This window comes from Aethalodelphis obliquidens, unplaced genomic scaffold, assembly GCF_003676395.1.
Source record: "Aethalodelphis obliquidens isolate GAN/ISIS:26980383/991018 unplaced genomic scaffold, ASM367639v1 scaffold97, whole genome shotgun sequence".
NCBI lineage: Eukaryota > Metazoa > Chordata > Mammalia > Artiodactyla > Delphinidae > Aethalodelphis > Aethalodelphis obliquidens.
This window is the reverse complement of record NW_020838041.1, coordinates 1,548,863-1,572,164: the sequence shown is the minus strand read 5'-3', so window position 1 is coordinate 1,572,164 and position 23,302 is coordinate 1,548,863. Positions and strand designations below refer to the sequence as shown.

Below are 23,302 nucleotides of genomic sequence, written 5' to 3'. Positions count from 1 at the left end.
AAAAAAATTGGGGCAAATCCAGCGAAATCTCAAACCGCAGACCTACATGGGTTGGGAGCAGTGAACTAAGGCTTGGGAAAAGTGATCTAGGGTGTTAAAAATAAATAAATAAAACTCTGCTCAAAAAGCTTCTGCACCAGAGCAGAGAGAAAAGACTTGCTCCCACCCCCAGTCTCCTCACTTTCGAGAAAACTGGCTTCGGCTCGGCTGAATGCCTTTGGCACCAACTCCCTGAGCCTCTGAGCCCTATTTTCCACAGGAACACTAGTTATGTGTTTCACTCAGGATTAATTTAGAATTTTTTTTTTTTACTCCTCCATGTATCAGAATCATTCACGGAGGGGAAGTTCTTCTATACCCATTCCCAGAATCCTCTGAAGACATCTGGTCTCATTAGAAGATCAAATAGATCCTCCAGATTCATTAGTTGTTCAACAAAGTGGGAATTATTTTTTCACTGCTCTTGTGTTTATGAGATACTCAAGACGCAGATGAGAGAAAAATAACGGAAAGAAAAAAGCACAATCTTCTTGACTCACAAAGACAGTGCTTTCTATGATATGGCGGGGCGGGGGGTGGGGGGAAGGGGGAATTCTGGAATTCGCTCTTAATTTCCAAAAACACAAGGAAAAGTCAAAAGTATAGGCCACTGTAAGACAGATGGGGTTTAAAGATTTGAAGGGAGGGACTTCCCTGGTGACGCAGTGGTTAAGAATCCGCCTGCCAATACAGGGGACACGGGTTCGATCCCTGGTCCAGGAAGATCCCACATGCCACGGAGCAATTAAGCCCATGAGCCACAACTACTGAGGCTGCGCTCTAGAGCCCGCGTGCCACAACTACTGAGGCTGCGCTCTAGAGCCCGCGTGCCACAACTACTGAAGCCCGCGCACCTAGAGCCCGTGCTCCGCAACAAGAGAAGCCATCGCAATGAGAAGCCCGCGCTCCGCAACGAAGAGCGGCCCCCGCTCACCTCAACTAGAGAAAGCCCGCGTGCAGCAATGAAGATCCAACGCAGCCAAAAAAAAGAAAAAAGGATTTGAAGGTATAGCGAATGTACGATACTACCCCCAAAATATCGTCATACTTCAGTAATTCGTGGCCCATCTATCAACTGGTTGCAATCCTAAATTCTCTTCTTTCCTATTTTTGAAAACATACATAAAAAGGAGCCCTTGCTGTTACACCCAGCATCAAGCAAGACCCGGGACATAACTTCCTTTAGCCATTTTCCTGCTGAGCAGAACTGCACGTGGTTACCACCCCTGATTCTCCCCAAGAAGGGCTGTGAGCAGAGGGAAAGGCACTCGGAGAGCTCTGGACACTCCTCCAGGGCTCAGAAGTGCCGGCTGGTAGACGCACTTCACTGAATGATGCCCCAGTGGCCTGCGAGAATTATAGTAGCTTTCTAAAGTGACTCACTCACTCCCAGGGGGTCGTCTGGGCTCAGAGAAAATCTATCTCCCTGATTATTTAGTGATTTAGTAATTGGGTGGTAGTGATGGACTTCTGATAACGTGGAGATTGGCTTTAGCTTCACTTGCAAAGGCGTGTATTTCTGGAGTCAAAGGTTACACGGCTTCTTTGTGTGTGTGCATTGGGGGGTGGGGGGCAGGACTGCGGAGAAGCACAGCTTCTTGGAAGCTGAATCTACCAGTCCCAGTTCTGCCCTCCGGTAGCTGTATAATCTGGTACAAGCCACAGGCCCCCTGCCTCAGCTTCTTCGTATGTAAATGGAGGGGGGAGAATCAAACGACCCCCACCATCTCTTCCAGATCTGGAAAATCTGTGGTTTCTAGGCAAGGAGTATCATTGGAGGCACAAGTGCTGTTTGGAAACCTACTAGTTTCAGGGTGTTAATTTCAGCTTTTCCATGCCATGATTAGGGATAGAGACCAGGATTGTTCCTTCCTTACAGGTATAGAGAAAAACGAAACCGCTCACTTACAGGTATCCTCTATCTGTTTCCCTGCGTGTCATCCAGCTCTGAAATTGCACGCTTTCTATGAGTATATTGCTTTTTTTTTTTTCTTTTTTTGCTGTTCATGTGCTATGTCTCAAGATACGTGTTTGGGAGTTATACTTTCCTCTTTCCCGTTCCAATATTTTGAATGGGAACCAGAATATCTCTTTTTGCACCTTGTAACTAAGTAGAAAAACAAAACAACCCACCAAATTTCCTCTGGCCCTTCTGATCCCTTAAATAGTAAACAAATGGAATCTGTATTCCCTCTTCTTATGCACCGAGAGAGTCTAACTTGTCCTGGGAGAGTGTGCAAGGGGTCATTTGCAAAATTGCCTTATTATCCTATTACTCTCCGGGAGCAAATATGTGCCTTTTCATCTTGGGGTTGTAGAGGTATAAGCAATCTGATCTGCCCTATAAGTGTATCGCTTGATGGGTAATTTGCAGTGAAGTTAACAAGAAAAAGACAAATGTGTGAAGGGGAGCATTCATCTTCCCACAGGATATTTTAAAATCACAAGTTAAAAAAAAAAAAAAAAAAAATCACAAGTTTTGCAGGAAGGTAGGCAGGGACCGGGCTGCAGGTTTCGGGGATGTCTTGGAGGCCAGGCCGGGAGGGAGAGGTCTTGTCCAGGAGTCATTCTTAGTGGTGGCAGGTAGACAACGCCCAGCAGAAGGTCCATGACACCTTTCCAGGAGCAGCGTTTCTTGGACTGCTGGTCATGCCTCATTAGTGGGTCGTGAAATCAATTTAGTGGGTCATGACCAGAAATTTTTTAAAAGCATGAAATAAATTAGACTAAAGCAGAACAGAACAGAAAATATCAGAGTGCATGGCATGGACAAAATCATGTACTGTCTAGTGAAACTCTGGCTCAGTTGTACGCGTGTGTGCGTTGTGTGTGTGTGTGTGTGTGTGATGTGTTTGGTACACCAGGTTTCAGGGTAGAATATATTTCTTACTGCAGGTCTTAGTTCAGAAGTTTGAAACCCTCTGCCCTGGAGAAACACACGGCAACACACGTCTCCATGCTGGCTTCAAACGCCTTGGTCTGGTTTCCACAAAGTAAATTTATAAACAAAGGAAAAGGAATTCTTCTGAAGCAAATGGTCACCTCACAGCTCCATATTTAAATGACCCCTAAGTTATTCTGAAATTCGACTTCTCTTTCTCTGGAAAATACTTAAACAGAATCAGTGTAAGCCCAAGGCAAATGGTGAAGTGGGTCCAGTTTGTCTTTTTCTCCTGGGAGCACCTCCCACCCCTTACAGGTGTCACCCCCAGCGTTTATACCTGTTCCCTCTTTAAAGCATATTCTCATGAAAGACTGATAAATGCCTTAAACAACAGTATAAATGACTGATAGTGCTTTAATATGTCCCGTTCTCAAAAGTGTTTACATTTTAGCCAAATATGAACTCTCATGCCCTAGAAAGGAATCTCATACAATTTAATTACAGGGAAAAGAAAAGAGAAATTTGGAGAGTTTTTTCCTAGCACTCTTAAAGTCCTACCTGGGGGGCTCTATATTCACTTGATAACCTTCCTTTCTTTTTTCACATGTAACTAATACACATGATTTCTTTCCCCACGCTTTTGTGAAACAAACTTCAACAGTCTTTTCTTTTGAATAGATATTTATGAAATTGTCTTTTATCATAAAATCTCTGAGAGCAAATATTTTGTCTTATTCCCCTTTGCATCCATCTTACACCAACTAACCGCCCGACAAATTTGAGGTCCTCAACTGGTAGCAGTTAATGACTATTATACAATTTTACTTTCTGCCACACATGTGGTAATATTGTTTTCCAATGTCAAACTAATCAGAGTACAAGTGCACGTTTTTTTCCTGAATATAAGAGTAATACCTCCACACACTTGTCATAAAACAATAAGAACAATTTTAAAATAGCACCGATTTATTGAGTATATAATATAGGCTGGGTTCCCAGGACTAGAGGCTTTGCCCATATAGTCTCATTTATTACTCTAAAAACCTCAATACACGTATTGCTATTCCCATCATACCCTCCATCACCCCCCAAACACCACAGCTACAACTTTACCTACAAGAAAACTAAGGCTCAGAGATTGAGGACCTGCCCACAAAGACAGTTACTAAGTAGCAAAGGTCTAACGCAAACTGGTTTCCTCTGACCTGGAAGGCTGTGCTTTCCTCACTTGTACATTTCCTAACATTTCGGCTGTATGTAAAATTATCATTTTCATTTTCATTTTCCAATTTCTTACCTGTTCTCTTAAGGGACAAAGTCGTGAACCTAAGAGCACCAGGAAGCTTTGGTTTGGTTTGGTTTTTAATGATAAACAACGCCCTGACTATCCCAGGGTGGTTCCACACTCAGAGGGTTTGGCCTGACAGCTAACAGTGCATTCTGCTTGCCCCCCCCCCCCCGAGTGATCCCCACCATTAGCTGTCTGTACGCGCGGCATGGAGGCCTAGAGGGTAGGGCTGGACCGGTCAGCATCCTAACAGCAGGCTGGGGGTAGCCTAGTAACTTACTCGGGTCCACTCAGATTAATTTTTTTGTTGCAGATCACAGTGCCAGGTGAAGACGGCCACGGAAAGCGCCGTTTTCCGTTTGCACGTGGCTTCCACATTCCCCAGCCCATCCGCGCACACACAACTTTAAACAGAAACCTTTAAATTAAAAGTCTGCTTCGTACTGTCCTTCTCTCAGAGATTTTTAAATCTCCTCCCAAAGTCCTAGGTGTCTGAAGCAGCCACAGGAAGAGGAAGAAATTGATTTTCTGACAGACAGACTAGAAATCAAACCCAGGATTCAGTTTTGTTTTCAACGCAGAGAACAAAATCACTGACCACCAAATACAGTTTGGTAGCTACTCTCAGATCCCAAACTTCCCTATAACGTTCCCATATTAATTCGGTCTTCAGTTTCAGGAAATAAAATAATTATGTAGTTAAACAGAGATCCTTAGACAAACAAGGGCTGTGTTTACAATGTACCAATCCATTAAAATCAACGACAGACATTGATTATGAGTAGCAAAGCCCAGTCAAGCAGGCTAGCACTTGCCATGGGCCCTTTCCCCAGCCGACAGCAGTAAACATCCTATTGGAATCTGCTCCGAAAACAAAGGCTCTACCAACCTAATGTCAAGGTAAACAGGTAGTAAATACCTACTTGCTAACTACTAACCAGTGGTACCACTTGCATTCTTTAGCGTCTAAACACAACTAAATGTTGGCCTTTTTTCCTTCTAACTTGGCACCATTATAACAGAGCTCTTTACTTGGTCATCTTTTAAAAGTTTACTAGGTTCTGTTTCACACTGGCTTCAGTTCTTTAGCCATAAACCATCTGAGGTTAAAGGGAGTAAGTAGAGACATTCTCCTTCTCAGAAAAGAAAAACCAACCAACTTTCCCCTATTTGACATGAAATGCCATGCCCCCAGATGAAGAGCTACAGAGAAGAAAAGCCCCATAAAGTTAAGTTGCAAATACTTCTGAAGTCAAGGTCGAAAACATCATCTTACAAAGAAGAAAAGTAAGGAGAACGTGTTTTCCGCACCAAGACCCTATGAAGCAGGGACACAGCCGGGTCTCCCAGAAGGGGCGCTCTAAGCTCCGCGGGCTGGCACGTACCTTGAGCTCCCGGAAGAAGACGCTACTCCGGGCCCACTCCACGATGGAGAAGAGGGTCTGATCTGCCATCTTGCACATGAGCCCGAACGTACTCAGCCTCTCGTGTTTGCTGCGGTTCGCCTGCTCCTGCTGCAAATAGGCCATGATCTTAGCCTGGACCTGGGGCTCATCGGGCTCACACTTCAGCAGTTCCAGGATCAGGTGGGGCATGCTGGCGGGGGAGCTGGTCTGGTAACTGTCCATGTAGGAGTAGCCCATGATGGACTCCGGGGAGCTGGTGTAGGGGTCTGGGTACTCAGACTTGATGGCCCGGCTGGGAAAGTGGCTGTAGGGCTGGTACCCTTGCAGGCTGCCGGGAGGTGGCATTGTCATGCTGATGGGGGACGTTACAAAGGGACTGCGGTCGTAGTCTGTAGGAGGCAAGGCAGCATGGTTCAGAGGTAGGCCTTTGGAGACAGAATGGATGTTCTGAATTGCAGAGGAGATGCTCAGCTCGGAGGGCATGGCTTGGATCACCTGAGACATGGCTTCTAGCTTAAGTCCATTGGCTCGGATGAGGGCTTTTTTCTGCTGCTTCAGGGCCCTGTCCCTCTTGTACATGGGCCCAAACTTATTCCTCCCTCCACGCATTCGGTCCGCCCTTACCGCTGTTGGGGTGGGGGAAGAAAAAAAGAAAGTAAGGGTAAAAATAAGATGTAAATTATTAGCATTCTCCAGATCTCCAGATAGTTAGAAAGGCTGAAAATGGACCGGAAGTGGTCTGTGTGTGGTTGTTTTCACTACAATAGCCCACCAAGATTCCAAAAAAAAGCCATGTACTCTTTATTTATGAATTCTTTCCTCCAAGTGTGTTTGTCATCAAAAAAATATTTCGGGGGGCTTCCCCGGTGGCACAGTGGTTGAGAATCTGCCTGCCGATGCAGGGGACGCGGGTTCATGCCCCGGTCCGGGAAGATCCCACATGCCGCGGAGCGGCTGGGCCCGTGAGCCATGGCCGCTGAGCCTGCGCGTCCGGATCCTGTGCTCCGCAACGGGAGAGGCCACAACGGTGAGAGGTCCGCGTACCGCCAAAAAAAAAAAAAAAATATTCAGATATGTAAGGACATATTAACCCTTTGGTGACTGCAGAGATTTCCTAATTTTTGCTACACACAGGAGATGCTTCATGTTGCTAAAGAAGAGGCTCAGGTCCTATCGTGCCAGTGACGCTGTGATTCTCTTTATGGAAACCCAAACTGCTAAAAGGGAAAAAAAAAAAAAAAATCAAAGGAGCCACTTCTGGATTAAATTGTGACTACTTTTCCTTAGAACATCTTGCTCTCTCAAAGTCTTTTGGTTAATTTGCTGCAAAAGTGTTAGGTACATGCTCTTCTTGGAAAAGCATCCTCACCTGGACTTGACGGGCACCCATCAGGTAGCCACCGGTTATTGTTTTCCATTTAAGCAGAATTGGACATAATTAAAGCAAGTTCATTTCAGAAGCTGTCAAAACGGTCCACCGTCACGATGCTATGTGGCGTCTGGGGCCACGTCTAGTAATTTACTCACCGGGACTCTCCTAGCTCATGGTGGCCAGTGGCAATTAGATAGGACCCAGCAACCTCTGACAGCTTGTGACATGTTGAAATTGCTGGAGGTTAAGTTTTTGAGCTTTTTATCTTAGGATTAGTGTAGCATTAAAAATTTATTGTGAATGCTAGGTATCCAGAACACTGCACGAGATAATAAAGAGTTTTTCAACTGGATGATAATTTATTGAATGTTTAATTGTTTCATATCACTGTGAACAAAGCATGAGCATGCATTGCAAGTGACTTACTGTTAAGAAAACACACTTTTTAAGGTAAAGAAATGTAACCTTTTCCCTTTGTTAAAAAAAAGGAATCAAATGACACCATATGCAATCACAACATTTAATGTTTAACATTTTATCTTCTGAGTTTCATACTATAGTAAGCAGCTACCACATTGTTTTGCTGTTTGGAAAATAATACAGGGCTTGGTAATGAAGAAATTAACCAGAATCAGTTACTTCTTTTTCTCAGCCTCCTCTTAAAAGCAACACTGACTTAACAGTCCCCCTGATAACCCAAGTGGCTACTTCTATTGCTATCAGCAATTCAGCAGACTTATCTGAAAATTTTTGAGTACTGCCATCAAGTCTGAGTGCTACACAACAGAAAAGCCCCAAACACGGCTAGTCTGTGCCTCATTGATCAAATAAAATGCACTCCTGTATCTGGCACACCTCAGGGATTTGTATCACTTCTTATTACTTTATTTACAATATATTTAATCTCTGGGAAGTCAGTAGGTCAGAGGCTGCAAAAACAACAACACACCGTAATAGTTCATGCACTACAAATTATTTACAGAAGTCATCTATTAAACATTACTTCCTGCCAACCTGTACATCGTAAGTGCAGGTTCTACTTTTTCAACATAAAGTTTAACGTGGCTTTTGAGGAACCATTCTCTTGTTTTCGTCAAACCAATGCTACCGATGTAATGGTTCATTATTTTTCATGTTTCCTGCTTCTCAAAAAAATTTTTTTTACTTTGCAGACTCAGTCATCATCTTAAAAGAAAAAAAGAAACGTGCTTTCCCACACAATCAAAAATGATACTCTACATGAGAAAATCTTTTTATAATTAAAGGCTTTAACTCTTGTTCAAGAATCACGAAACTAATAGTAACAATTATGACAAGCGTACCTATTTAAAAAGATTAAAATCAAACTTTTTTACTGGGGCATCCTGATTTGAAAACTTAAAGGATTTTAAAAAATATTTTGGCAAATTATTTTTACCTGTTCTCAGCTGAATCATGTTAGTCTTGCTTTCATCTGACCTGACCTTTCATCTAACCTATGAAATGCATCTGCTCCTCAAACTAAGAAAAGAGGTGAGAAGGCGACACTCTGGTATTGGAATTTTTTTCCTAGTAAATTTCACCAGCATTTAAATGAGACTCGGACCATTCTGCTGACAAAACATCAAAAGATCTTATTGTCAATAGTGTTAAAAGACTAGGAAAATACTGTTACCATGTTATAAGTACAATGTTGTTTTAAATCCTATGTCCTTGGAGAGTTTTAACAGGCAGTGGTCTTTAGAAAAAACTTACCTTCTAGCTTCATTCCAACACTTAGACATTTTTGAAATCGACAGTAAGGACAGCGCTTTCTCTGTGTCTTGTCAATCTGGCAGTTCTGGTTTTCTATACACGTGTACCTTTTATTATTTTGGACTGTTCGCTTAAAAAAGCCCTATAAGAGAAAATAGTGAGATATATTATCAAGCTAACACCCGTCTCTTCCATTGTTTCATTTTAAGGAAATCACCAGTAAATCTTTTCATTGCACCGTTTGAGCCCTTATGTGGTTCTGTGGTTTGTTTTACATTTTAACAAGATCAACCCTCCCAAACCAGGCTATGGTAGAGACTTTCCTGGCATCCAAGTTGTATTTCAAGAATTGCATCAAATCTTGGGGACCTTTAGCTACGTACCATCTTATCTCAACATTCAGGGAAAAATACATACATATTAACCAGTAATTTTTCGAAGAAAATCTGTTTTCCTATTAACCCTCATATTCCAGATAAGGCACTTATGGAGAGAGCGGCATTGTTTTTAAGTAGCCTGATACAATTTCAGTGGCAAACTACTGTATAATAGCAATGGAAAAATGGAATAGCAAAACACCTCAGATTTTTTACAAATGTCAGCACTAGATAGTTAAAAGCAAAAGGATTTAGAGAATAAAATGGGAAAATGTTCATAATTCCATGGGAATACATTCAAGTTGGGGAACTGTGTAAAGAAAAAGGTGAAACTCATGAGGGAAAAAAGCATATATAGCAAAGAGCTGAATTTTAGCAGAGTGTATGCCTTCCTTATATTTCACCCACAAGAATTAATCAAAAATAAAATCTGTAGCTTTGTAACATAATAACAGCTTGGATGGTATATTCTGTTTGTCCTACTAGCCACAAAGTGAAACCATCTTACTTTGTTATAAGGAAAGAAGGGATTTTCTTGGCAGTGGTTTAAGTAATTGTACTGAGTTTTCTACTTTTAAAAATGTTGAAAAATAGGGGGTATCAAATTTACTGGGAATATATAAAAAAGGTCTGAGATAAATCCTTAACGTACAGTTGACATCGTTAGTAATAATACAGTACATCTTACATATTAAAATTTCTTGCCTTTAAATAGGTCATATAATATATCTATGAAAACTACTCTTATTATAAACTTAAGATCTGGTTTCTAATTCTTTATGATATAGATTTCAAAAAAATCTTAAAGGTTATTTTTGGAATAAATCAGGATGAAATCATGCAGTTGGGAATTTAGACTTTTATATGTCTGTGGGTAAAAAATGTTTGGATGTGTAGCACAGAACACTGAAGTTAAAATGTATTGGGGAAATACTCTGTCATGTTCGCTCTCAAGAACAACGATGCTTTAAATATATATAAGTCAAGCAAAATCAATACTTTGGACCGTTAGAAATAGAAGTCTTTCTACAGCTCTATCACCTTCCTACCATAAACTATTTTAAAGCCATGAGACTGGCAAAGTTTTCTAAACAGCATAAATCTCTTTGCCTTTTGAATTAAATTGGACACATATTGCTAAGAATCATCTCACTAAGACTCACTCATTCCCTCTCTCATTTTTAATTGGGTCCAAAAAAGACAGCCTATAGTTAGCTTTAAGAAGTAATCCAATGGTTTATTTTGGGTTTGAGCATTATATTTCTCAGATAGCAACGCAGAAGGCAAACCTTGCAGCTTTCACAGGTGAGGAGCCCATAATGGTACCCAGACACTTTATCTCCACAAACGGGACAGAGTTCCTCAAGATCTTCATCATAGGAGTAATTCACCATTTTAAACTGAGACACTGAAACAAGAGAAATGCATGCACACATCCAATTAATTTACTAGGTAGGTTTTAATCCTGCAATAAAAACCATTTTGGTGACTGGTGGGCAAACATCACCAGGTAAAATAGAAAATAAAAATGTTTTACCCAGATGTACTGCAGAGAGCTATTTTCATACAGTGGAAGTAAAACATCTTTTGGCATGCGCTTTGCATTACTTTAATTTAAAAATAATTCTAATATCTTGCGTTAAAAATTCTTAAGCTGACCACTGTTGAACACGAGTCCCCCTAACTCTGCAAAGCAACAGATCAGAATAGAAACACGAATTGCATAAAGTAACAACTTCGAATTTCTTTTAAACCTCCTTGAGGTTAAGTTCCAAAATGTCACCTTTGCCTAAGGGAGAGAAAGGAGCACACGGCATTATCCTCCCACTGGAATGAGTTTGCTTAAAGTCCACCGAACTATAAGGGTGTTTAGGGAAAGCAACACCAATATGCAAACAGTTGGCGGGGGAACGGATGCCCCAGAAACCTTCTCAGCAGCCCCATTTTAACCACAGCCTGCTGCTCCCAGCGTTCAGATCTGTTAGATTAATCCAAACATTCAGTTACGTAGTGATAGGGCTTTCCCCTCCACACTTTTCAAAAATCTCCTGTAAAAATAAAAAGGCAAAAGGCAGGACGCCCGGACCAAAAAAAAAAAAAAAAGAAGAAGAAAGAAGAAGAAGAAAAAGAAGGAAGGGAAAAGATACACACGAGGGTTTGGTTTCGTCGCAAAGTACTGAAGTCATTTAATGAACTTCACATGTTTCCGATCATCACCGCAAAATATAAACACCTCGAGTTCGCCCTGTTAAACAGAAATCAGGCCGCGGCTCTGAGCGGCTCCCTGCAGGGATCGGGTAACCGGCCTTCCTTCCGACGCAGCACCGCGAAGGCGTCTTCACAGCTCCAAGATGGATAAACTGCATAGCGGAGGCAGTGGCCAGGAGACCCCAGATAATACCTGATCCGGTCCCTCCCGGAGACTCGGTCCTCGCCGATCGAGCCTCGCAGCGCGCGCCGCAGGGGACGGATGGCGAGGGCAGGTCCGCGCAGCCCGGCCGCCGCCCGCAGCCTCCCGGCACCTCCGGTGAAACCCCGGGCGCATTCGCCTCTCGCCCCTTGCTCAACTTTCGGCTACACACAGGCGCACAAACGCCCCAGTCAAGTTTGTTTTAAGTTAATCAGTGGCATTTGCAGGGGGCGGGGCGGGGCGGGAGGGGGTGGATGGGGAACCGAGGGCCGGGCAGAAGCTTCCTCTGATTTGTTTACCAAATAGGAAAGGGAGAAATAGCCCCCCAGCCCACCCCCAAAGTACTCGGCCGCTCTATCACCATAGTGGCCTCCTTGCCAATGATTCCTGATTTTTTTTTTTCTCTTTAAAATAAAGTTCTATTTTCTTTACGGATCCTAGGGGCCTCCGGAAAGGGCCGTCGGGGTGAGGGTCCTTGCAGCGCTTCTCGGCTGAGCCGCGACCGGCAGAGTGGGGCCGGCTCTCTCCCAGGGACTCAGAGCCCTGGGCTGGGGCATAAACCTAGGTGAGTTAGCCGGAGTTTGGGCGGGTGGGGGCGGGGGGGCTGTCCCGGGAAAAGATGTTCCAGCCGAGGCAGACGTGTGGGCTCCGAGAAACAGAAATAAAGAGAAGCAGAGCGCAGTCCTCCCGGCGGTGCCCTGAGCGGGCCGCGCTCGCGTTTGCGGAACCTGGGGGTTTGGCCGAGGCTGAGAGTTCCAGAAGTTTGTTAACAGCCCCATCCCTCCTAAAGCTCGTGACTATTGTCTTGAGGCACGTTTTAGGGACGGAAAAAGGTGTGCTTTACCAAGTGTGTTCTCTTCTCCCTCCCCCTTTCCCCAACAAAGTAAACTTTAACTTCGCCTCTGAGAGGCTCGGAGAGGCAACCGTTTCCAGGGGACCCGGTGCGCGCCTCGGGGATCCGACACCCAAAAGGCCGGGGCTGGGGGTGGGACCCTCTTGGAAAATTCAAAGGCAGAGGCCGTGTGGGGAGACCGACGGTGCGGTGCGAGACCGGGGCACCTTTCAGAGGCGCCCAGGTGCTTTTAACCCAAGATAGCGTTTGGAGCACGGAGTGCAGCCGAGCAAATAAGTCCCGGTCTTGAGAAAGTAGAGGGAGCGGTGGGGCCTTGGACAGCGAAGGCCTCAGAAGCACGCGGACAAGTTCCCCGAACTGTCCCGGGACCCGGTAGCGGGTCCTCTTTCTGCCCCCCGGCCCCCCGCCCCGCGGGTCGGACGGCGGTGCGTCCCCGGCCGAGACCAAAGCGAGCCCGGTCCTGGGGTGCCTGTCCGCCGGGGCTCCCCTCCGGCGGCAGGCCGCGTGGCCTGGATGGAGGAAGCCTCGCCCGGGCGCTGCCCACCCGCTTTCGACCCCGGGGCTGAGCCAGCGGCCGGAGGCTTCCCGGAGCCCTAGGCACCAGGGAAAGCCAGCTTTCTGCTCTGGGGCAGTAGGTCGGGTCGAGAACGCCCCTCTCGAATTCTACAAAGAAAATATTGCAATGGCATCTCCCTCCCACCTGCCCCCAAACCCTGATTCTTGCCTCCCCGGCTTCCTGTTCCAGCTTCTCCCTCCGCTGCTTTTCCCGAGTCACCCAGAAACGCGCGCGGTAAGGAGAAGCAGAAACTTCCCCTTGACCCAAAAATCTCGCCGGCCCCAAGGACGCCCAAAGGATAGTCCTTCGCGGCAGCTGGCGGCGGAGGGTCTCGGAGGCAGCTCCCCGGCGCCGCTTCCCCCGACCCCCCTTCGCGGAATCCCAGGTGCCAGAGGGAAAGCCTCTTTGGGCCAACCGGGTCCCCTCGGCAGCCAACCTACAAGTTGGACTCTAGGGCCTTGGGCCCAGGGGACGTCCACGGCCCTCCCTGGAGGCTGAGCGAGACCCCAGGATCCGCGACTGGTATCCGACCCCACCAGCAGGACGCACGCCTTCCCGCCGCCCCGTCTTCTCAAAGCAGCGGGGCGACCTCAGGCCCCGGGCCCAGCGCCGCCTCTCCCGCACAGCCGCGTGCACCAGCCCTGAACTCTGCTCTCAACGCCTCCCCGGCCCTTTCAAGTTCGTTCAAGGGGATGGCAGGAAGCGTTCCGGGATCACAGGCCCGCCGGCCCGCACATCCTGCGCGCTGGCAGGGGCGAGGATGGAAGGGCACCGGTGACTTTTCCTAGCATTGTTCCCTCCCCGGCCCCGAGCAACTGCGATAAACTTCTGAAGGGCTCAATACGGCCAGATCTAGAGTCGCTTATTTTGGAATGCGGCGAAAATACAGCCTACGGGATTTGCTTGCTTTTTTTTTTTTTTTTTTTTTTTTTTTGCTGTTGTTATTAGCAATCAAAAGCTGGGAAATGAAAAAGGACTTCCAGTTTCCCAGGTCTCAGACAGAAGAGCTTGAGGCTAAACCGCCGCCCCCGCCCAACACTCACTCCGCAGCGCCCGACCAGAGGACGGGCTGGGAATAACTGGTTCTCTCCAGTTCTGCCTGCAGTTTTATGAAGTTGTTCAAATACGAGCCGGCTCCCTGGGTGCGCCTGGGCTGTGGGGCGCCCATGCGTCCTAACACCGCTAAGCCCGCTCTCCCCGAGGCTCCATCTCTCCCTGCAGTTGACTTTCCCAGGCAGTGTTCTTCCACCGCTGAAGAGCACTGGTTCAAGTTCCCGCCGATTCCAACGACTGGGAACCTGCTCGGGTTTCCCGCGAGACATTCCGTTCCTTAGAATGATCTTTAGAATAATAAGATCTTTGGCCTGAAGCTGACCCGCTCTTGTAGCCAGAGCTCGAAGCCTCTCTTTTCTTAATTAGAAGTGGCCAATTAGGCATTGCTTGGAAAATCCCCGCCCCGCATTGTTTAAGAGCCATAAACTTTCATGCCTGCCCCTGGGGAAGGGGCCCGACGCCCGCGCGCAGCCCCGCAGCCCCGCAGCCCCGCGGCGACCAGCGTTCGGCGGCCACACAAGCGCCCGCGCGGGGCAGGCGGCTGCAGCCCGCGGGGCGAGCCCGGGGCGCTGGAGCCGCGGGAGCCAAGCGCCGCGAGCGCCTCCTTACCTTGCATGTTTTCCGGCATCTGCCCCTGTTCCCCATGCGACCGAGCCAGTCCCAGAGCTTCCGTCTCCACTTTGGGCAGCATGACAAGGCGGCCGCGGGCGGGGTAGAGGGTCCGTGCCGGTCCGGAAGCCCAGCACCTGGACGCCGGCAGCACAGCTTCAACTCCACCGGGAAGAAGGAGGGGGGCAACCGGGTGGCTGCTTCCTCGCCCGCCGTCAGGAGCGCGCCTCCGCCGCTTCCGGGGCTGCCGTCAGGACCCCCGAGCCCCGTCCAGGCTCGCGGCTCCCGAGCCGCCCCGGAACCGCGAGGAGGAGGCAGCGGGCTGCAGGCTTAGACCGCGTCCGGGCGCCCCGGTCCGGCTCGGTAAGGGCGCAGCTGCCCGGGGCGCGAACGCGCGTACGGCCGAGCTCCGGGCGCGCAGCGGAGGCGGCGGCCGACCTGCTGCCGCCGCGGCGGTGCCGCTGCTCCCGGACGGCTCGGCTCTGGCAACCCGCACCCCGCCCTCCGCCGCCCAGCGCTCCGGATCCGCAGGGTCTCTCGCGCGCGCTTTCTCTGGCCTCACTCTCCTCTCCCTCCTCGCCTTTCCTCTCCTCTCCGCCCCTTCCCCGTCTCTGCTTCCCTCCCGCTCGCTGTCAGGCTTGGAGTTAGGAAGTTCCAGCCTCCCTCTGTCGCTTCGTCTACTCCTCTCCAGCCCGGGGAGGCGAGGCTGGTAAGGACAAGGGGAGGAAGAGGAGGAGAAGGGAGGCGAGTAGGGCTGGGTAGGGGCAAGAGGGGATGAGGGGTGATGACAGTGAATGGGGACGTGGGCTCCGGACTCGGGTCGGACACCAGGCGCCAGCCAATGAGGACGAGGCGCAGGCTCCAGTCCCCTCGCCTGCCCCAACCTCTTCACCCCGCCTCGCCCCCTCCTACCCCACCCAGGCCCGGGGCGGGGGATGCGCACGCGGCGGGTCTTAACAGCGGGTGAGAGGCGACCTCTGTCTGAGCGCGGCGGCCAAGGAGAAGCTCGGGCGGAGATGTCCGCGCGCAGAGGGGAAGCCAGAGGGACGCGAGTGGGAGTTGGGGGTGAGGGGGCGCCCCCCGTGTGCGCCGGGTGAGGGGCTGCAGGAGGAGTTAAACACATTTAAACAATCCAGAAATGAAAAGAAGAGCTGGCCTGCTCTCGAGGGTCTCCCGGCCTCGTTCCCCTCGGCACTCAGTCCGCGGGCCCCCGGGAGTGGCGGAGCGTCACGGTTCACCTGCTTACCGAGGGGGCAGCCGTGTCGCCGGGAATCTGAACGGCTATCCCCGTTTCCCCATTCTTCCCCAGTTCCTCCTCTCGCTTATAAACACCACCCCGCCTCCTGGAGCCCAAGATTATCTTGGCGGCAGACTTCCTAAATTTTGGTGAACTGGGTTTCCATATAGAATGCAAAGCGCAGCCTGGGCTTTCTTTTTCATTTTGCTGCCTCTTGGGTGGGACGATCCACATCCCAGAGGCCCCGCACTTTAAAAAAAGTTTTAAAGAACCATCTGTTAGGCAAGCTATTCCTCCACCCGCCCAGCCTCATCTTCAAAGTTTTCAGATCTCATCCCAACAAGATGAAAACATTTTTTTTTTCCAGCCTCCTGACTGCATGTGAAATGCCTCATATTCAGTGTCTGCTGTGAGACCGGGTAGAGATCAGAGTCCATCCACAAGGGGGTGAATTTGAATCTCAAAGGCTCTGAATTTATTCTACTTGAATGGTATAGAGATCACACAGTCAAACTGGCCAGTCCAGTATTTGATGACTTGAAAAATACTCCCATCACTGCCACGCATAATCTACACTTTTATATGAAATGGGTCGTTCATCGCCTCCCCGCGCCTGGCGATTCAGATAGTTGCCTCTCGAAACTGATTTGTCATTTTTGCTGTTTAACATGCAGTATGCAGAATTTAAGTTATTTAAATCTCAGTTTTAGTAGCATCTGCAGGTTTCATGAAAATGTTTAAACTTGGTGGGAGGGCTGCCCATTAGTTTGTAGAGGGGAGCGGGCTGAAGTTGCCAAAACTAGTGACCCTTAAGATGCTCAGATTTTGGTGACAGTCCGTCCATTTGCAGGATTTCCTATAGTTATTTGAAGTATCACTGTGAATTAAATTCAGAAAGGGGATAAAGTCTCAGGGCTCAAATCAGTGCTCGCTGCGCTTTCCTTATAGATGCAGGTGAACTTCGAGCATCAGTTTATTACAAAGCCTTAATTTAAGAGCACCCTCATCCCCCAGCAACCAAACAGCATATGGGGGTACTTTTGCAACGCCTTCCCAACACCAGGCTGGAGCTCTATGGGAGGGAAGGCCCTCTGGTCGCTGGGACGGAAGGACGAGGTTAGGAGAGCTGAAAGAAGTAGACAGAGGGTCTGACAGCACCAGGGACTTGCAGTGTGGCCTGAATCTTTGCCAGGGACTTGGGGCTGAGCCTGACCTGGCTGGAGGCAAACTTTGTGATCGTGTTCAGGGCCCAGCCTCAGCCCCAGAAGGGGCCTGTTTAGGCCACACCTGACACCTCTTCCGTCTAGGCCAGCCTGCCCTCCCATCACACCCCCAGAGACCTGGAGTGATGGTGACAAAGGGCCAGCTGGTATCCATTTGTCTCCTCACAAAAGCGCGCGGCGATGGCGGGAGAATAGGGGCTGGGGTCAAGGTTTTAAGAGAATCCACAGTTGAAGCTCTAGTCCAGGCTGACGGCTCTGCTTAGTCAGCTGCGAGCCCAACGGGCACCGAAAGCGCAGGAGGTCTCAAGCCGAGAGAAAACTTCCCTTTCTGAGAACCAAAGGAACCCCGAGCCCCCAGTGCTCCGGGCCTCCAGCTCCAGAAACGGAGGAGCTCCCGAGGGCCCCAGACCTTTCCAGGTCCCCTCGGGGGACGTCGAAACCCCGTCTTCGGTGGACAGGGCGGGAAATCTCCCGCGGGAGAGACCCGAGAGTACAGTCACCTTTACCCCGGGCGCTCTGCTTGGGGTTTAGGGGAGCAGACGCAGAGGCAAGGGGTGCAGGGGGGGCTTCCGACCTCGCGCTCCTTCCCGCCCTCCAAGTGCACCCTTCCCCCATCCTCCCCCCTAGCACTTACTCTGGTCCTTTGCCCCTTCAATTCCGCTGGGCTGGGGGTCCCCACTGGAGCCCAAGACCCGTTTGCCCCGTGACCTGGGATGGGCCTGGGCGTCTCCCAGAGCACCCTGGCGTAAGGAGCGCTGGGGGAGGAGGTGCCCGAGCCCGCCCGCGGTGCCGGGTCGGTTACCTGGGGATGGTTCCAGGTGGCAGAGGCCTCCGCGCGAGGCGGGAGGGCGAAGCGGACGCCAGGAGGGGAGGCACCTGAGATGAGGATGGGGGACTGGGCCTGTGTGGTCTAAACGTCTCGGCTCGCGGTGGTCTGCGTTCTCGGAGAGATACACCCACTGCCTTGGAATGATAAAGCCCCGGCAGGCGGGCCGACGCCTCCCACCCTCCTCCGGGGAAGTCTCACCGACTGCCTCTTAGTGGGAGCGCACTTAGGAATCCACCCCGGCTGCGGGGCATTTAACCAACCGGTGGGGACGCGAGGCCGGGCGAGACCGCTCCGGCTTTAGCCGCCCCGCGCGTTCTGAACTCGCTCCCCCGCTCCCCTGCCAACTCCTGGCAAACTTCGCTCCCCTTTCCCCCCGCTTCCCCCGCGCCTCCACCTCCTTTCCTACGGGGCTGGTCTCCAGGCTCGTCCTTCCCGGTTCTGACTGTGTCTTCGAGCGTTGATTGACGGTTGCAATTACAAAGGATGATGCCTCGGGGAGGCTCCCGCAGCCTTGATGAGCCCGAGAAGCGCAGTCCCGGCATATTTTATCCAGACTCAGCGCCACGGGGCCGTGCGCCCCGTCCACCCGCGGGCAGGAGCGGAGGGGGGTCTCGCGCTCCCCGCCCGCGAGGATGCGACTGCCTTGCTCTCCCGCCGCCGCCTTCCCGTGGCTCCGCGCCGCGTTCCCGAGCGCGCGTCGGGCACAGCCTGCCCCTGACCTGACCTGAGAAGTGTCGGGCGGCCCCGCGCGCTTCCCGCGTGCAGTCTGCAAAGGCGTAAGAGGTCATGATTTTCAGGACTGGTTCAAGTTTCCTGGGGTCGGCAGACACGTGTCCCCGGAAGAACAGCGTGGAAGACCTACGTCTCCCGCCCGCCTGGGTGGGAGAAGCCTGCCACGACCCAGCACGACCCGCCCAACCCCGCACGAAACTTGCAAATCTACATCCTTGGAAACAATGTCTAACACCTCCTCCATTCCTACTTTTTGGTGCTTTCGAGAAACCAGAATACTTTTCTCGTAGCACGTGCCTACTCTTTAGCCGCAGAAGAAACCTAGATTTTTTTTTTTCTTTTCCCCTCCGAAAGTCTCCACAACCAGGCCGGGATAGCCCGAGGGGAAAGAGAAACAAGTTTATCAGTCTACTGAAGCTCGGGTTCTGCCTAAGTTCTCCGCCCCTCCCACTCGAAAAGCCCATCAGAAGCCACTTTTGCTTTCCTCTGAAAATTAAGTTCAGCTAGAACTCCAGAGTTCCGCTGCTGAGCTGGAGCCGGGAAGGGGGGTGGTGCTGGGCTACCCACCCCCCCGCTTCTAGGCGCTCCACCCCCGCGTTCGAAGCACTTTTTTATTTTTTTAAAGAGAGGTTAAATTTTAGTGCAGACATATAAATTAACAAAGAGCATCGAATTGGCCGAAGCTTTCAGAGAATAAACTGGAATAGGTGAGAAGTCTTGTTAAAAAAAAAAAAAAAAATCCCTTTCTGCTGCCCGAGTAAACAGCCTGTAGTCCAGGAGGAAAAACTGCGGCCAGTCTAGCTAGATCTTCTACCCCTAGAAAGACTGCCTGGTAGGGGGTGGCCAGCCAATGGTGACTGACTCACAGTCACTATGGGAGTATCTTAGTATATCAGGGCCCCCTCTTTACCAGCGAGGAAAACGCAAGGTGCCGCATTTATCTGGGTAATCAAGACTCCTCCACCCTCTCCAAACAAACTCGCATCCTTTCCCTGAAGGACAGGTGAGGTTTTTGGAGACTTTGGCCTGTATTATGGGAATCTACAGCTCTCGGTAATAAGGCTTCCCAGTAGAAGTTTTTAGACTTCATTTTCTTTGGGGCGGGTTGCCCCTGCCCAGGGGTCTAGGCGCGTCCCACCTTGGTCGAGGCGGTGCCCTTCGAGGTGAATGGGGAGATCCGGTCTGGAGAAAGGAGCCGGCTGGGAAATAACCTTGGGTAGGTGGTCCAATCTAATCTAGCTCTTCCTCTCTGTAATTGAAATGGAGATGTGAGTCAGCTCCAGCTCAACACTGGAGAGTCCACTCTCGGAACCATCCCTGTCCATTCTCGGGACAAACCAGAACACTGAGCGACGTCCTCGAGGACGACGCTGGCGCCTGCAGGCCCCCAAGCGCTGGGTGAAACCTGCTGAACTCTCACACGGCGACTCCACCCGCCATGGTCCCTCCCGCGCCTCAACCTGGACCGGGAACTCAGATCTGAGCACTAGGTGATGCTAGGCTGACATCCCATTGAATCTGGCCAGACTGGAAGTTTCATGAGGGAAAGAACGACGTGCCGCTTAGCTTCCGAATGGGGCCCCGGCTGTGGCCGCGCGGGGTTGGACATCGGGAGCCTCCGGCCTTAGGGAAGCCCCCGCGCAGGGTGTTCTGGTTCTTAAGATCCAAGAGTGCCGGACCCGCAGAACTGCGGCCGTCGAGCAATTCAGGTCCCTCTTGGACAATAGAGAAAGAGTGGGTTTGGAAAGGCGGCACTCGGGGTGGTCTCGTCCCCCTGGGACTTGCCGCGCGGGCGTAGGGAGAGTGTTAGGGGCCCCGAGATGCCGCGGATCGCGCTTTTCGGAGGGTGTCGGCTCCTTTTCCGACTTGCAGACAACTTTCGTGGTTAAGAGAGGGTGGCCAGCGTGCGCCGAGCCTGGGGGAAGAATTCTTTCGCTTTCCCCCAGGGTTTCTCGTCTGGACACTGTGGGGCCTCGCTTCGGGGACCTGGTGGCGGGTTCCGAGCAGTTTTCTTTCCAATCCTATAGACACCGCTGGAGGCGGCGGAGCTTTGGGGCCCTGAGGCTACGGACGTCCAGAGCCAAGACTCAGCAGCATTAACCGTGGAAAACGTTAGCGCCGGGCGTGGGACCAGCATCTCCCTGCAGGAGACACACCCGGCTTTGTCAAAAGTGCTTAAAAAGGGCGGGGGAGGAGGTGCTTAAACTATCTCTTTCCCTATGCCCTCCCCCCAGGAGACCTTTGCTCGTTTCTTAGGAGTAAAAAGTCCTCTCTAAACTCACTCATTTGGGGTGATTTCCCTGCCGTCCTCATATCACTGACTCTATAACAAGTGGATGCTGTGAATTTCCTCTCAATTTCCTTTTCATCCACTCAGGAGCCTCGCGAGTTGCTACCAGAAGCCACAGAACTGCAAGCTCAACGTCAAACTCCAGAGATCCTTTCAGGAAATTCCAGAGTCAGAGACCAGAAGTGCCTCCCTGCCCCCACCACCCCCCGCCCCCCATCTCTGCTCAGCTCTCAGGGCTCCAGATAGTTCCACCCCACCCATACGCCACGCCCCAGCCCACCCTTCCAAATTCTTCGGGGTTTCCACTGCGGATTGAAGAGGGAGATAAAGAGCATTTGACAAATGTCTTACTTAAGTCCAAAATGCCTTTCGGAAGAAAGTCTGAGTAGACAAACATTGTTTGTAATCATAATTGCTTTATATCAACAAGAGCAAAAAGATACTACCTTGAGGAAAAAGCATGGATTTCAGAGTCACATCCATGATTTCCATTTACAGCCCCACTCTCTGACAAACTGAGTGACCTTGGGTAAATCACTTGACCTTTCTGAGTCCATTTTTTTCTTCAGTAAAGTAAGGCTAACAAAGAAAACTTTTTTTTAAACAAAATAAACTTTATACACAGGTGATCGTGTCAGAAGAGCAGCCCACCGCACTGTTATTCATATCAGTTCTTTTATCTTTTTCTCTTTCTCCCTATTTTCCCCCAAACCATCCTCTGTAAGGAAAACAACTAGGAAGGGAATCGCTTGCCATTCTAAGGACCATCAAAAATGGATCCTTCCAGTGGGAGGTTCTTGCCAACGCCACCATCTTGCAGTGTTTGACACAGTCCTCAGGACTCAATCACATTACCCGCAGACATTCAGCTTATTTGAGGTTTAAAAGTAAAATGTATCTTTTCTTACTTGTCAGCCACACAAAAACACACAGGCGGCCTTTATTGATCGGTCTGGTCAATTTCAGTCCACCTGTTTCCCCAGGCTCAATCTCTCATACACCCGTCACATTTCAGCTCTTCCCCAGGCCCTTCCCAGACACAATGGCCCCCCCAAACTCCTGAAGTTCCTTGAAGCCGAGTGGGTTTCTCAGAGAAGTTGTTCCAGCAGGGTGAAGAATGAAGACATACCCTCAAATAAGTAGCTTTATCCTGAGGTAGGTTCTGGACTTGGGGAGTAAGACATCTGACTCTTGCCCTGCATAAGGCATCCCTAGAGGTGTTTGGGGAGGTTGGAAAACTGGTGGGAGACTGTCCCAGAGCCCCTCCCTCTCTAGCTCAGCTCAAGTTCAAGGCTGAATCGAAGATAACCCTAGACATTGTGTCTGCGTGGAGGGGTCAAGTAAAGAAAAAAAGCATTCCCAAGCCTCTGTTCTGGCTTCATCCATACACCTCTCTTGGTTTATTAAAAGAGGCATTAAAGAAATTCTTTAAGTCCCATCACAATTGAGGATCCAGGCCAGCAAAGAGAATCTGAGATGCATTGTTTCGGAAGTAGGCAGGACCCCGGAAGGAGACAAGGCTCCCAGGCTCAGCTTCCTGGAGGGAACTGGGTGCATAAGCCCAGCAGCAAGAATCAGACCGTGGGCTTGGGTAACTGGTGTTCTAAACAGCACTGCAAATAAAGCTGGCTAGAGGTTATGGTGACGTAACAGGCTTTCTCACTTTCCACTGTGTGACGTTGACTTCCAGAGATCTTAAGGGCACAGAGCTTCCTGGAGGTTATCACTGGAATCAAATCAGACTCCGAAAGTGCTAAGGGGACCAGATAGCAATGTTTATATCACAGTCTCAAGACAGCATTTGCACTGTGTATTACGTACCTCTAACCACACAGACAGAACCTCCTGTGGTCAGGATGCAACATTATATGGACTGTATAATATTCTTCAAAAATGCACTTAATTCGAAGAATGACATAAATTTAATACAAATCAAACATAACGTTAGCACATTGCAAGAGGGTCAATAAATACTCGTGACATGACATGTTTCCTACCACACAGGTTTGGCTCTTTTGCTGACATAGACAGGTACTTTATTGTCTCTCTCAAAGTAGTACTGCGTATCATTCAGTAAAATCACCCCATTTGTGAGAAAGAAAAAAGCCTAAGCCAGAAACCGAGAATCTGGACAGCATCCCAGAGCTAGTTAACGTTAGGGGAACGATCTGGTTGTAACCCAAGTCTCCTGCTCTTACACCACACAGATTATCTTGCAGGTAGGCAGAAGGAACAATGGCATCTTATTTTCACTTTTCTATATGAGCACGGACGTCTATATGCAATTTTCATGGAACCACCGGTGTGCATAAAAGAAAAATGTCATGTCATGTCTCTAGGACCCATAGAGACAGCTTTTTAGATAAACAGAGGCACATTTCCCAGAAAAACACAAATGAGCTGATGCAGA

At 49.6% G+C, this 23,302-nt stretch overlaps 1 protein-coding gene across 1 annotated transcript in view; it reads right to left on the bottom strand.

Annotated features, from left to right (window-relative positions):
- Positions 1-18,846, bottom strand: part of LOC113614463 (uncharacterized) — a 51,016-nt gene extending 32,170 nt beyond the window's left edge. Inside the window, 8 exon segments of the mRNA XM_027095997.1 lie at positions 5,597-6,243; positions 8,724-8,865; positions 10,390-10,508; positions 14,582-14,689; positions 14,692-14,718; positions 15,540-15,682; positions 18,131-18,636; positions 18,733-18,846. Of these exon segments, the coding sequence (XP_026951798.1) occupies positions 5,597-6,243; positions 8,724-8,865; positions 10,390-10,508; positions 14,582-14,689; positions 14,692-14,718; positions 15,540-15,682; positions 18,131-18,636; positions 18,733-18,846 (1,806 nt within the window).
- Positions 18,847-23,302: the final 4,456 nt, after the last annotated feature.